A 16267-nucleotide genomic window follows, 5' to 3' on the forward strand; every position below is an offset into this window, starting at 1 on the left:
CTGCAGCTACCATACACGGCCTATATGTCACTGTTCTGATGACTTTTCAACAATCCGAACGGTCAAATTGAAGCACCACGAGTTATAAACGAAGCAACAGCAGTGATCCGAAAATTTTCGCTCTAAAAAAAACCCTGAAAACGTTGTTGCAGTGTGAAATGAATTTCTCACTGCTAAAACAAATTCTACAAGATCCGAACGGTCAGATTGAAGTACCACAAGATATGAAACTTCTTACAAAATTTCAGTATGATCCAACGGCGAAAGAAGCGGCGACGGTGGCTGAAAGTTGTTGAACGAAACATTCTCTCTTCCCTCTTTACTCCTTTACTTTTCTCTCTCTATCTCACGGCTGTTCAAGAAAAATTCCTAAAAATGATTAATATTAGACGGACTTCCACATAAGAAGTGAGCCCAACTCAAAAGGAAGCACAAGAGGAAGCATAGAAGCCCAACTCAACCGGAAGAAGCGCAAGAGGAAGCATAGAAAAGAAATTTCAGAGAAAGAAAGGAGGTCCACGCACTTTCATCTTTAATTCAATACATCTTGTGTTCTCTTTTTGACACACCACAATTCTTATATTCCATTATGAGTCTCAAACATCAAATCTTTTTCTTCTTTTTTTTATAATTTCAATCTAAATTTTTTTGACGATAAATTTAACTCCGACTTAAGATGCAATATTTAGAAGACGATAAATTAAACTGTCAACTTCTGAAAAAAAAATCTAATCTTAATTTATTATGCTATTAATAAGCTTTTTTTACTTGTTAGATTCAAGTAAATTAGTTTATAATATCTAGTTTTCTTTTATTAAAAAAAATTAAAGATAAATATATCTAATCAAACTATATAACAAGAATATCAAAGAAAACATTTGGGAAAGATTTTATAGTAAAATTATTATAAAATTATCTTTAAATCTAACTTAACTTTATAAAATGACATGTAAAATAAGGTTTACATCTATTTTTATATTATAAAATTATCTTATTTTTAATCGATGTGATATCTCTAATACATTTTTTTACGTTGAGGCTACCAACTTGTATACATTGACAAAAAATAATTAATCACTATACTGATTAAATTAGATACGATTTTAAAAATTAAAAATATTATTGATATCTAAATAGTTTATATTATTAAAATATATAAACTAGTTTCTAAATTGGAATATAATTAGTTACCAAATTTAGAATCTAAATTAAAACTCAAATAAACTTAATTAGAAGAATTCTAATTAAAACAGTGAATTTATACATTATTAAAACTTAATTAGACTAAAATTGTGCTTATTATATTAATAAAAAATACTTTTATGTACAATTTAAGTAAAGAAGAGAAAACAGATTTGGAAGAACAAAATGAAAGTATGTTTTTAAACATAATTTATTTAATCGTGTAATTTTGAAAAAAATTAACCCTTTGTTAAAAATCACTCAAAATTGCAGCATACCTTCACGGTATAGCAGCATTAATAATTTGCATTTCTCTAATAGAATGGAATAACATTCACATTCCACTCTCATCTATGTGCCTATGGTTTGGAACAGTTATTACTATTCATCTTGGTAGTTCAAAACAAAAATAAAGTTTTAAATGTTTTTATTATCTATTTGAAAATTTATCTTAAACTTTTGTTTCATTTCATTCCAGAGTTAATAATAAATATCTAAAAAGGAATATAATTTTCTAATGTTTTTATATTTGGTAAGCAATTTCTAATGTGATGTTGTTATGCATCCTAACCTTGATGGAACCTATCAGCTAACAGTGGAAACATCTTTCTTATCAAGAAAAACCCAATCAATTTACTTTTCTATTATATTTTAAAAATGATTACTAATAATATTTTATTTGATAGGAATCAGTATTTAATGTGAATATTTTTTAATGAATCTCAAAATGAAAAAAAAAATAATATGTTTGTGAGGCAAGTTGCTTTAATGTTCATATTGATATTTTATTTATTAAGATATTTTACTTAATATATACCTTCTGAAAAGTAATTTAAAGATATTCATAATATATATATATATATTAGTTTTTTTATTAAAAAAATATATTAGTTTGTGACAAGAAAAATAACATCATACATTCACATAAATATTAATTTATTGGTCACCTTATTGGACCAGGAACTAAAAATATGTCTAGAAATAAACATTTTGATGTTAAAGATATTGACATTATTAAATCAGTATCATTGTTCTAGTGTTGTTTATTTTATTTTACTTTTGAATAAAAAAATGCATACCTTTCATAATAAGACATTTTATTCCTATATTTTAATGACTCAAATATATAATTTTTAATGAATATTAATCAATATATATATTAAAATTATTTGTTTGTTATGAATCTAAATATACAAAAATAAATACTTCCCTTGTATAATGTGCAAGCTAAAAAGCTACTTTAAGCAAATAAATAAAACTATAACGGTTTAAATTTAGGATTATTTTTTTTTCAAATTGAAAGAAAATAGTTTGAAAGTATAATTACAAAAATTTAACATAAAGTAAAACTTTGTTCTAGAAAGACATATGAAACAAGTGTAAAACAATGATAAAAAAAATCCAAAATTTGTTTTTAATAAAAAAATGATCCAAATTTTTCTTTAGAAAATGAATGACAAGGTGGCGTTTAAATGTGAATTTGATTATACTTATTATCATCTTCAAGCTAAACAATTATATAATTTTTTTTATAAAAAAAAAAGCTGAAGAAAGGAAATATAATGTTATCAATAATATAAACCATATTTTTCTTTAGTCAAGGAAAACTAATAATAAAGAAATTATAATTATATACATTTTAAAATATAGTATCAACTAAACTAGAGTGTTTTAGTAGTTTAAAATGAGAATATATATGAGATAGGATGAATACATAGTCATTATCATATCGATACCAGATTTCAAAAATAAGATATTATCTATAATTTATTTCCGATCAATTCAAGTATTGTCGTTCAACATGAAAATGAGTTTAAACAATACTTATAGAAATGATTTTATTTTATATTATAAGTATTTAATTTTTATATTTTAAATATAGTAGAATTTTTTTTATAAAGTAATAAATATTATTGTACCTAAACTTGCCACTCATATTTCATGTGTCCCAAACTTATCATTCTCCCTCAAGTCAAGCTAGTAGTCCAGAGAAAAATAAAAACTAATAAAGGAAATCAACAAATAGTAAAGCAAGAGATTAACAAGTTGTGATGTCATATTTTATAAGAAAAACTACTTACACCAAATGACTCAACAATGTGGTTATGATAAAAAAAAAAAAAAAAATCCAAACGCCTAGGTGAAAATGTACATTAACTACAATGACCTCCTTAACAAATTTTGTCTCAATACATACCATCTGTTAAACATAGATCAATTGGTTGATAAGATGGCAAGGCTTGAGCTCCTCAACTTTCATGTATAATCAAATCATAATGTATCGATGAAGAAAAGATAACATTCGTGGAAAATGGAGTTAATTACTATACAAAGTCATATCTTTTCGTCTGAAATATACATGCACAACATACCAAATTGATGGACAAATTATTTAAAGATCTCATCGAAAAAACCATTAATGTCCACATTGAGGATATAATAATCAAGTTGTCCTTCATCGAAGATTGCCCTAAACATATAGAGAAAGTATTTGTTAAGGTACGTGGTGTTGCAGGAGATGGTGATTCTAGAATGAAAGTGGGATAGCATAACAATGAACTTTGTTACTCACTTGCTACGAACGATCTAAAGGCACAACTCAATATGCATAATTATTAATAGATTGACAAAGAGTGTTCATTTCCTTTTAATGAACCTAAAGATGTTTGTGTCCAAGTTAGCCCAATTATACATAAAAGAGATATGTGAGATTTAATAGATTCTAACAGACATTATTAGAAACATTGGGCACAAAGTTAAGACTCAATTTTGTATATCATTCCCAAGCAAATGGACAATTAGAAAGAATAATATGTTAAACAATCTAATACCCCACTAGATGGTCTCGTGATAAGAGAATCTATGAGGCTTTGATGATAAAAAATATTATAAGATGTGTTAAGGAAATAACAAAGGTTGTTGATGTGCAGGTATTAAAAAATAATTATTAGATAGTCTACAGTATTAACATCTTAGATAGTCTCACATTGCTAAATATGTTAGACGATCTCATAGTACTACAACGTTCTAGAAGGTCTCATTTTGTTGAACATGTTTGACAATCTCTTTATGTTAGACTTGTTAGATAGTCTCATTAGAGTACAACTCGTTAGATGCGTTAGAGGGTCTAACACATCTGGATCTCTCTAAATTCAATCCTTATGTTCTTAAAATGATTTCTAATGATCCCATATGCTCTCGAAACCTGTTTTGATATTATTAATTCATTCGAATCAAAGTTTTTGTTCAACATCTCAATTAAACAATTCTTGAGCATTTTTTAGACTCAAACATTAAACAGAGGCTATCGAAAATAGAAGATCTTCTTCTTATTGATAATGTCTTAATGAAATATATTTTCTAAATGGAATAATCTCATTTAAGACTTTTTTTATGCATCAAAGTTTTGAAATCATACAAAGTTTAAAAGGTTTTTGAAAATGCAAACATAAACAAAAAGTTTTTTAAAATAGAAGGATTTGTTATTACATTTTTAGGATTACATCTCTATAAAATTAAATCTCAGTAAATATTTGATATAGTTTAACATTTTAAACTTACAGAAAAATGATAATGTTTTGAAATAATGTTATCTGTAAACTTTCTAAAATAAAAGTTTTAAGAATTAATGATTTTGATCTTAATCTCTTTCACTCTACTTAGTTTTATTTGACTTTTCTGATTACAATTGAACTATTTCCAGAAGTAGCCTTAATGTCTAAGACAAGTAGAAGTTTTCATATAGAGCCTTTAATGAAAAAAAAAAAGAAAAAGCTATAGTGCATAAATTGAGCAGTCTTCGAGTATTGCAGATTCAAGCTTCAATGTTCACATTTCTGAATACTATATAAAGGACTCAAAATTGAAGAAGACAACAACAATAATTAGAAAACCATTTTTGTCTAGAAAAGTTTCAATTCTCAAAGTTCATATTATTTGTACATAGAGTGTGTAGTCTTTTGGATTGTGAACTAAACATTGTAAATCCTTCATGTTGTGAAGCATACCCAATGAGATTTTGTTATTCTCTCTTTGAGAGTGTTTCTTTGTATCTTGAGAGGTCTAAGTCTATTGTGAGTTGATTTTAGATTTATTCATTTATTCACAAAACTTTTATCTTTCTACTAACATTCTCTATGAGTTCTCACTAAGGCAAATAGATTGAAACTTTATCAGTTTTTAAATTTGGAATAAGTAACAAAAAGTTGATAAAGGGAGGATGGACTCTACCCGACCATATTTGTGAACAAGTAAGTCTAAGTCTATTTATTCTTAGGAGTTTCTATTTTTTGAGGATTTTTCTAATTGGATTATGTTTATGAGGTAATGCTACCTAAGATTCTGAGATAAATGAGAACTAAGATTTGGTTCGTATTATTCTTGTTTGAGAAAAGGAGACAACATAATCCATGTTAGGGAAGTTAACATTCAAGGATAATAACTAGGACGCATAGTATGTAATGATGGTAATGATTATATTATGTTTGTTTGAAACCTTAATTCTATATTGTTTTCGATGTATAAGTCATTGTTTGGTTGTTTTTGATGATATGATGGGATGGTAAACTTGTTTGTTAGGGAGAAAATTGAGGTTTCCTCCATGGGAAGGTTTGCCTCGAGCCTATTTTTGCTAAGAGAAAGTATGACGGTGTTGAAATGTCCCAACCAATGCAATTTGCTCAAGTAAAGCCTTTTTTGCTCAAACAAAAACGTGACAATAAAATTAACTCAAACAAAAATAGTCCGGTATAAAGAGAATCAATTCAAGCCAAATTTTGCTTAAATGATCAGATTATCGTTCAAGCAAAAATCAGCTAAAATTATTGAATGTTTTTGGATTTCTCCTCCTCGTCCTCATCATCATTATTATTATTATTATTATTATTATTATTATTATTATTATTATTATTATTATTATTATTATTATTATTATTAAATACGAGCAAACATTTTTAATAATCATTGTTTACAAATATATTTTTTGTATTTTAGTATTATTTAATACTCAAAATTCTTTAAATATAAGTATTAACCAACTAGAATACTCATTTAAGCAATTATGTTTACTCATAATAATAATAATAATAATAATATATTATTGTCAAGTTTTTATTGACTTGAATATTAAAAGATGTTCGGCAGATAAATCTTCATTCATTCCCTAATCAGATATATTAAATGAGAGTTTATCTTAAAAGAATTCTCTAACACAAAGATTTTACTCATTGCAGAACTTGTTGAACTATTTTCCACCTTCTAAGAGAACAATTATAAAAATATTCATGAGTGATGAAAAACAAGAGAAGTAAAGTTTGCAAATAAATGCATAATTTTTGTTTTTTTGAAATATAAGTTTTGAATGTTCTTGGGTTAACGAGTAGAGCGACCTTGAATATCCGCAAGTAGTTATGTTTAGTATATTTTTGTGGCTCATATGTGAGAATGAAGGAAGGATTAAATTTAGAAACTAAATGTATTTCCATGTCCCATGAGGTTATGGTAGAACTATTAGTCCATTAATTTTAATAATAAATTAAAACTTTTTCATTCCTCCTAATGTTGTTTCATTAAAAGGTTTAGGTAGGTTCCTTAAATTTTAGCCGAAAAGCCACCCTACTCTGTCCTTTAAAAAAGATTGTTTTAGGAAACGGTTGAGAATTTAATAAATTCTTATGTGATTATATACATATAATAACAATTTTAATCGTTTATTTAGTAATAACCTATTATTGTTCTATACTACTTTGGTTTTAAGGTGGTGAATGCATTTTAGAGGGGCCAAAATGCCAAATTCAGCCTCCATGTGGAAGAACCTACCTAAGACATGAGATTTAAAAATCATGAACAAATATGCAATGAGAATTGCTACTAAGACATTTTTGTCATACACTTTTAATACACACCATTATTAGTTGGTATTTATTGAAAACTATGATTCAGCCAATAGTAAAAAGGTGTGTTCAAAACAGTATCTTAAAGAGTGGTTTGATAGCATTTTTCATTACACAACAAAAGCAGAAATCTAGTTATATACACCATACATTCCCACAGAGTGAGAGTAGCATAATTAACATCATAATATTACCCAATAAGTTGAAATACAAGAAAATAGTACATGCAAAAGATCTAAAACGTGAGCAAAATTTCTGCTCTTCTGTTTTTCTCTTCCCCTTTTTTCCATAATTAGCTGAGCAGATGGACAAACACTTATAAACAGAGACCTTAACTCCTTTGTATGGTTATCAGCATTTCAACTTACAGTTAAATAACCATCCAAAACATACATAAACTGTTGTGGCAGACCTAAACAACAAGAACACTTCTTGCACAAGGGGAGAATGTACATCATTTCTTCAAAAACTTCTGCGAGAAAATCTTCTTGGAATACGGGCTGTTTCGAGAAATGGCTTTGTGGGACTCAATTGCTTCAACCAGTACATTGTGCACACGGCCCTAGTTTACAAGGAAAAGGCAAAGAGAGAAGAAGAAACAAAAAAAAATCCACTAGATCAGGATCAAAACTCAGTGATGAAATGAAGCTCTTAAACTGCTATAATATAAGTATAAAAATTATACGCACTATTTACTGATCTAAAACAGTAGTATTACAACATATTTGTAGATGGTATAGATTTTGGCCAGTGATAAATTATGACAGGAGTTTGCACTGATTATTTTTCTGTCACTGGCTTTTCAAAGAGGATAAAGAAACTAAGGTGGTAATGTTACAAACCTCAGAATGTCGAAGTGCTGATTGAACAACATAGTTTGCATGTGGATCTTGAAGCAAGTGTTCAAAGTGAGGAGTGGACAACAGCTCCAGAATGACTCTTGATCGATTTTCATCATTGAATACAGCAAGACATTTTTCAATCACGTGACTACCAAACTTCTGCCTTGACAGGTGCACATAGTTGGCTTCAAATTGCGACCTTATAAATGTGGTGGCAGATGGAATCTTTAAGTCCAAGATAAATTGAACAACATAATTTCTGCAGCAGGCATAAAGAACAGAGTGATGAAAGGGTAGAAAAATGAATTCAGAGTCAATAGAGAAAAAGGCTCACAGTTGTTTGAGTGCTTTGTACTACCATCTGATTTAACAAATTCCTGAGATGTTAAAACTGATAACAAATGTAAAATTGATCCAGTAGTTATTAACAATCTTGTTTCCTAGTGTACTATTCACTTTTTCCAGTCCTAGCGCAAGGAATGGTCATATGTGAAAGAAGATAATGTAGAACAACAGGTACTGTCTGACCGCCATATTTTCCAGTCCTCATTAATCTTGGCCTCATGAAAATGGGATAAACTTTTTATACAAAATGTCAATGACACTTGGCTACAACTATGAATCTCACTTCCGGAAGAAAAAGAGGCATGTTTGTGGGATGGGAAGTGCATATTCTAACTAGAAGAAGATGAACCAATCAAAGGAATTTCGTGCTCTATAAGCTATAATGCTTCCAATAGTTACCCGTATTGATCTTGAGCTAGCAGAAGTGCATTAGCACATATTTCTTCAATCAGTTTTTCTCGGTACTCCCCGCTCGAATGGCCAATGCATCTTTGCAGAACACAACATCCATGTTGGTGAGTTGCAATGTCAACACAATACTTTGCAGCAGCAACAAAAATGAACTGCAGAATGCAAAAAACAGAGTAAATGTTTACTTATGCAACCAGACATCAATTTGCAAATTTATTCTGCGTTTCATCACACTTCAGTCATGGTTCAAGTCAAGAACAAAAATCAAATTTTCAACGCCAAAATGGACAGCATTTCAATTATAGTTCACAAGCCCTTTATTCCAGAATCCAGATCATTACAAGCTTGTTTCTTTTGATCCTATTCTAATATTGCTCTACTTGATGTTAATTTCACAATGGAAGTAAATGTCCTTAGAACTCTAGTTTTCTAATTCTTATAAAATTTGTAATAGGATTTTCTCCAACCCTTAAATTCAAAACCCTTCACAAGCAATGTTTCTTCTGACCTAAGCATTAGTCGTTAGAGTGGTGTTTTTATACATAATGAATCAATACAACTTTTTTCTTTGAAACAGAATTGGAATCTTAGAGCAACACATGACATTTATATAAATTCATATTCATTATTAGTCTTGGAGATGAAACTTTTAGCACATTTAAGAAGTCTAGTCCACGGCACAAAAAGTTCAAACATTTATATGTGCCATTTTTTAAAGTACCAATATTGTTATCAGATTAAAAAGGGTTGCATGTTAAGGAAGAAGAATTTTCAGAATGAAATGAATATGTAAGAAAACAAGGAAATTCTATTTCACATGAAATGATCAATTATCACCGACTAAAATGTTTATAAAACAGAAACAAGAGAGTGAGATAAGCATACATATTTCTGTTCACTGATAACAATATCATGTACAATATTACTATCCAATATATAATGCTTTAATGAGAAAGATAGAAATCGTGCCTTGTTATCTTCATTGCTCAAACAAAGCAAACAGCGCTGAACCACATGGTTTCCATTTAGATCTTTGATGAGAGCCAAGAATCCTGGTTCAAGAGCTGAAACAGCTAATGAAATTTGCTGCCTTGTTCTGAGAGACTCAATTAGTTTCTGAACCACACGAGTGCTGATAAAAGAAAAGGTAAAGAAATCAAGTCAAATTCAATATAACACAACCATATCATATTTAAGTAGTTGCAAGTTGTGCCATTACCCATGAGTGTTTAAAGAGATTCTGACAAGCTGGCCAGGTTCTTCAGTAAGGATTAGTAGGATTTGCATCCTCTGTTCTTCATTGCATACATCTAATAACTTCTGCATAAGGTAATTTCCAAAAGGATTCACCATAAGTTCCACTACATGATCAATGATCTCGTTAAATATCACTTGAACATCTTCCGGTGTACCCTCGTCAAACATTTTCTGCAAGAACCTACAGCCATGCTGATCTTTAGCCATTAAATATATATAACCCTGAGCTTCAGCTACAGAACTGTATTTGGGCACCAAAGGAAAGGAGCAACCTATCCTGGCACCCCTAGGATTGTCAAAATTTCCTACAACCTGGTAAGGCATGCCTAGCTCTGATCTCTTATAATGCCTATCAAAGCCAGTGCCTCGTAGTGCAGACCTACTATGATACATGGAAGAATCCGAACCTCTGCCAGCAACATAATTTACACCTTCACCTTGTATGATGAAGCTCCCCTCACTTGCAATTGCATCTATATTTCCTTGTGGGATTCTAGCATTTGATAGAGGCACAGCTCTTGGATTATTAGGCACAGAACGGCTATACTGCAGTAAATCTTGAACACCCAAATAAGGTCTTACATTAACACACCGAGAAGAGCTAGGCCATCTTGACATGCCTGCTTCCTCAGTTAGATGCATTCCATTGTTCTGAGCATAAAGTAACGAATCAACCACTGGATTTCTGCTCAAAGAAGAAGTGTACTCTGGTGGCTGGCTTCGACTTCCTCCACAATAGTAGTTATTCATAAGCTGCCGTGTATGATGACACGGAGACTCCAATGAACCACTGAAGTCATTTAATTGAGAGAGCATTGTCTCAGTCCTTTCAGCACACTGTCTTGATCCAAATAAATTAGGCATTCTATAGTCCCGGGGCAAACCGGACATCGCCATATTCATTTCACCATCATGATTTACAGGACTCCAAGGAAGAGGGGGTTGAACCCCAAAACAATCCAAAGAACCTTTTCTTAAACTGCAATGTGCCCCTTGTGTGTGAACATTGGTTGGACCATTTCCAGTGAAGGAACATTCAGGAAATAGTGGCCTATTCATGGACATTGAAGGCTGCTTGAAATCACAAGGTCTCTCTTGTTGGTTGCTGATGTACATTTTACTTAAATTGGCACACAGGCCAAATTCATCAACCAAACCTCCATTGGCAATATTGAAAACAGTTGAATCAGGTGTGGTGAAACGGTTATTAGGGTAAGAAGAAGAACCTCCGGAAGGCATGGTGGATTTAAGATCCTCCAATGGAGGAGGGGTTGGTGATCCAGTGTCAGACAAAGCATGGCCAGAAGAGAACAAGCTAGAGGAAGAGCCATCAGATTGCAGAGAAAAACCACTCACAGGAGACGAGACACAAGGATACTGAATCTGACTAAATGGGTCATCATCACACACACCACACATTCCATTAGACACCAAAGAACCATGATTATGATGATCATCACCATGATGAACATCATGTGATTTCCCGTGGTAAAGATTGTTTGATGTTGCCTGAGGGATCTCATTCAGCAGCATCTCAAGCTCCTCAAGCCCCCCGTCGTCCTTCACGTTCTCCAACATCTCTTTCCCTATCTCAATGCTTTCACACACCAACAACCACTGACAGAACACAACAAAAAGAAAAGCCAACAAAAAAACAGAACAAAAAACAAGAAGAAACCAAACTCACGCACAGCAATCAAAAGAGTCCATGAATCAGAAAACCCATTTCAGATACCGATTAAAAGAGAGTGAAAAACACAATCCCATAAGAAATTACGAGTCTTGGGTCATCTGGGTTGGGCTGTGGTTGGAAAAACTGAAAAAGTTAGGTCCTTTATTATTATGAAGAGAATTGGGATTGCATTTGCATTTGCATTTTGAGAAAATCATATTATTTGGGTAATGGGTATTGTCTGAGAGGAGTTGGTGAAGCATGCAAATATTGAAGATTTACATGCGGTCACTGGGAACCGTAGGCGTACACACTCAGCGTAGTCTCACAGGCCATTAAAGCTGAAGCAAGAACAGACGCTACGGGCTTTCTATATTTATATAGAGCGAATATTTAATTGGAATATATTTATTTATAGTATAAATATCACAAATTATCGATCATTTTTTACCATATTTAAATATCATTTCAAATTTTTTATTATTATTTTTGCACCAAACAACTATTAAATCCTTTTAATATATCATGATAATTTATGCATCATAGAAATAATTTGTTAATATGTTTCTTTCTCCGAAAATCAACAAAAATATATACTATTCTCTATGTTAATATTCTTTAAGAGAAAAACTCCTTTAAAAAAATTAAAATAATTTTTATGAATTATTAAACTAAAGATAATATTTTATTAAAGAAAAATAGTTGAGGGAACGCCAATATATGCTAAAAATATACGAGAAAAACTTTTTTAGGTGAATATCAAATTATTTTAAATTAAAATATTAATATTTTTAAATTTCATATAATCATTTACCAAAAAAAATCAGATGTTAAAAAACCTTAATTATGAGTTCAAACCAAGTTTATAGCATTGTACCCAAAATCCTGTTTTTTCATTTAGCATTTTAAACAAGTATATTGTATTGTATTCCTAAACAGGTTCTTAAACTAATAAGTCAATGAAACAAATGTAGAACAAATTTTAAATTGTCAAAATCAAAATCATTACTAGTTAAGGTATATAGAAAGAGTAAAAATATTTAAGTTTGAACTTAATAGTGGAGTTTAACTTCTTTATAATAGCACATAATCTTATCATTTAACAAAGCTTACAAAGTAGAAACTTTATTTATATTAGCACAATTATTATTTAAATAAAAAAAATATTAAGGATATCTCTCAAACTATAGTAAAAGACTAATTATTTTAAATTAATAACTGTTACTTTCAATATATTGTAAAAATCATATGATAATAATAAGTAATAGTAATATTTATTTAAATAAGCCATATTGTTATGCCTAAAAATATTTTTTTTTTTGAGTGAGTTTATATTAAACACTTATAGTCAAATAATTTTACATAAGAAGTCTTGGATTAGTTTATTTTTGAAAAAAAAAATACTTCAGAAATTTTTATCAAACTTAAGCAAAGTCATTTTCATATAAATGAATTTGATCCTTCAATTTCAAAACAAATTCTACATATGTTTTATCATCTAAAAATAATTCATTATTTTTTTAATATAAAAATATTTCATATGTTTAACTAATAAAAATGGATTTAAAAGTGAATTTTTTTTTATTTTCTAAAATGTTTAATTAGACTAGTATAAAATAAGTAATTTATGAAAGGACTCTTATATTTTTTAACCACAAACTAATTAAAATAAGAAGAAGAAGAAATTAATCAATTTTGTTAGAATAAATATAAAAGTGATACATTTAATTAGTATGAGAAATATAAATATTAAGGGTATTTAAATTCAACTAATCCAACAAAAATAACTATATATTTATTGTGAATATATAATATGAATGAAATAAAATAAATTAAAACATATCTCTATTTTACATCTGTTTACCAGTTACTTATGTTTCACAATCTAAATGTATAATTTTCATTTCTCTCGTATTTTTTAAAATTAATATATATATATATATATATATTATTACTTGATTATATACATGATACATTAAGAACTTAGTAAAAAATCAATCCCATATTATGTTATATTATATTTATTATTTATACTATATTATATTAACTTATTTTAAATATATTATATATAATAGTATTAAAGTTAGTTAAAAAAAATTAATAATCTTTCATAATTTTTTTTGTAAAAAATGATATTTTAATTATTTAATTTTTAAAATAAAATATTAATTGTGAATTTATTTTATTTAGATTAATAATCTCTTCAATTTTAATTTAAATGTACAAAATTGTAATAATTAAAAAGATAATTTATACAAAACAATTGAACTCAGGTAATTAACTTTAAAATATAATAATTTTATGTTTATTTTTAAAAAAATGATATTTAATATTAAACATATGAAAGTAAAGTTTGTGTAATTTTGTAAGGAATATTTGAGTTAAAGTTTAGATTAGTAAAATAGCTATAAAAAAAATTACACAATTATTTTCTTATTTTTTGTATGTAAACAACACCTCCATATGAAAATAAGATTTCTAAATTTAAGAAAAAAGTTTAAAAAATTTGAATAAACATAAAATTGAGTTTAATATGAAAATTAAATCAAAAAAATTGTAGATACAAGGACACAATTAAATATATAAATCAACAATAAAAATGTTACAACAAGTATTATTCTTAAACATTTTGAAATAAACAAATTTTAACAAATAAAACTGAATATTTAATATATGGAATTAATAATTAATATATATAATATATAACTTAATTAAAATGAGAATAATTTCTAAAAATATGTTAAGTTAGAGACAACTGATAAAATATCTTCTAACAAAAATAATTTTAAATATTTTTTAAATGAGAATATTTTTTTAATAATAAGAGTAACTAATAAAAATCGGAACATAAATTGGTTGTGAGTGTTATTCTCCAAAATAAAAGGGGAATTAGGGAAATTGTGATTAATTCAACCGATGTCAGTGGGAAGTTTTTGTTTCAACTACACGTTCTTCTCGGGAATTACAACAATAAAGGATGTTGTAACCGTATTCTATGCAATTCTTACACGTGTTTAAAATATATTTCGTTAACTTTTAGGTTTTTGAAATTTTAAAATAAAGTTAAAGTTATAAGAAGTTAAAAAATAACTTTTCACATTCTTACGAATGGAATTGTCGGTACTCTTAGGCATTGGAATTAAAACTATATCAATGCAGTACTTAAAAAAAATTTAAAAGGTAAGAATGTTTCATAATATTTTTTTTTTTCAGTAAATAATCTTAACCAACATAACATAAAACCAAATATCTTGTTAACACAACAAGCGGAGAGAAAATTGCATTTGGTTATTAACAATAACTTATAAATGCATTTTCCTTTTCATCTAAATTCATAATTTTATGGGAAGGAGAAGGAGATGATATAGGTGTGAATGGTAAATATCTTTTTGTAAAATTGTAGAATAAAGAGATGTAGAGAAAAAAACAAGTCAACATGTGTTATTTTTTTAAAAATTTCAAAATTATCCTCATTTATTTGATTATATTGTTTGTAGTATTTTTTATTTTTTATTGTTGTAAATTTTTTAATATTAAAAACTAGTATTTTTTATTTATATAAGATGTGATTTTTTTTATAATTTTATATTATATGTTTAATATTTTAAAAATTACTTGATGTTCTGGTTTTATTTAATTTTTTGTTGTATTTATATTAATATATTTTTGTGTATAATTATTATCTTTATGAGTTCTAATTTATTTGATAATAATTTACTATGAATTTTTTTTCTATAGTTAATTGCATTATATTTTTGTTGTTGTAGTATTTTTATTTTTCATTACTACATGATTTTTAATATTAAAAATAATAATTTTTTATTTCTATAAGATCTGATTTTTTTTTTCAATTTTATATTACAATTTTAATATTTTAATAAATTACTTAAAGTTCTATTTTTTTTAATTTATTGAATACATATTTTTTTCTAATTATAATTTTTAAATTATACCTATTTACATTTAATATATGTTTATTTTCTAATTATAATTTTTAAATCTTCGAATATGTGAAAGTTGTTTATTTTCAAACAAAAATAACTCATTTCATTATTAATTTTTTTATAAACAATGGTAAATTTGTAAAATAACAATTTACACCTTTAAAAAAAATTAAAATTTTCTCAGAGTCATCACATCACACTCACAAACTCTCATAATTTTTTCTCAAACATCCACTTTAACTCTTTCTACTGAAAGATCTCTGTTAATCATTCTCCACTAGAGATTTAACATTAGACTCATTTTAGCACCTCCGGTATGTATTTTTGACTATGTGTGGATCAATGTGGGTTTAAAGTACATGTTTACACATACTTTTGTTTGTAACATTACACAAAACTACCCACTTTACTATAAACCCAACAAATGGCATGTACAAAACATTTAGTTTTTAAAAAAAACATGAAACATAACAAAATATATGTACATATATTTATTTTTTTCAACAAGATAACTTATATTATTCCTTAGTTTCTTCCAAATATAGCTTCAAAACCTATATTTGCATCTCATGTATAGTCATAACAGTTCACTACAAAAACAACACGTATAAGGATAAGTTATTGAAATAATTTTTCAACACGAGACAAATCTATATAAAAGGAAACATTTTAACCAGCAATTCATAACCAACTCAATTTCATCAAACATAAACATGCATAACC

At 27.8% G+C, this 16267-nt stretch overlaps 1 protein-coding gene across 1 annotated transcript; it reads right to left on the reverse strand.

Moving 5' to 3' along the window:
* Nucleotides 1–7237: 7237 nt before the first annotated feature.
* On the reverse strand, nucleotides 7238–11954 carry LOC137811838 (uncharacterized). Its single transcript, XM_068613694.2, has 5 exons — nucleotides 9891–11954; nucleotides 9641–9803; nucleotides 8660–8823; nucleotides 7916–8174; nucleotides 7238–7635 (listed from the first exon to the last, which is right to left on the reverse strand). Exons 1-5 carry the CDS (start codon nucleotides 11504–11506, stop codon nucleotides 7528–7530), a joined length of 2310 nt encoding a protein of 769 aa, XP_068469795.1. The 5' UTR covers nucleotides 11507–11954; the 3' UTR covers nucleotides 7238–7527.
* Nucleotides 11955–16267: the final 4313 nt, after the last annotated feature.

This window comes from Phaseolus vulgaris, chromosome 2 (genome assembly GCF_051622355.1).
Source record: "Phaseolus vulgaris cultivar YP4 chromosome 2, ASM5162235v1, whole genome shotgun sequence".
In the NCBI taxonomy this organism is placed as follows: domain Eukaryota; kingdom Viridiplantae; phylum Streptophyta; class Magnoliopsida; order Fabales; family Fabaceae; genus Phaseolus; species Phaseolus vulgaris.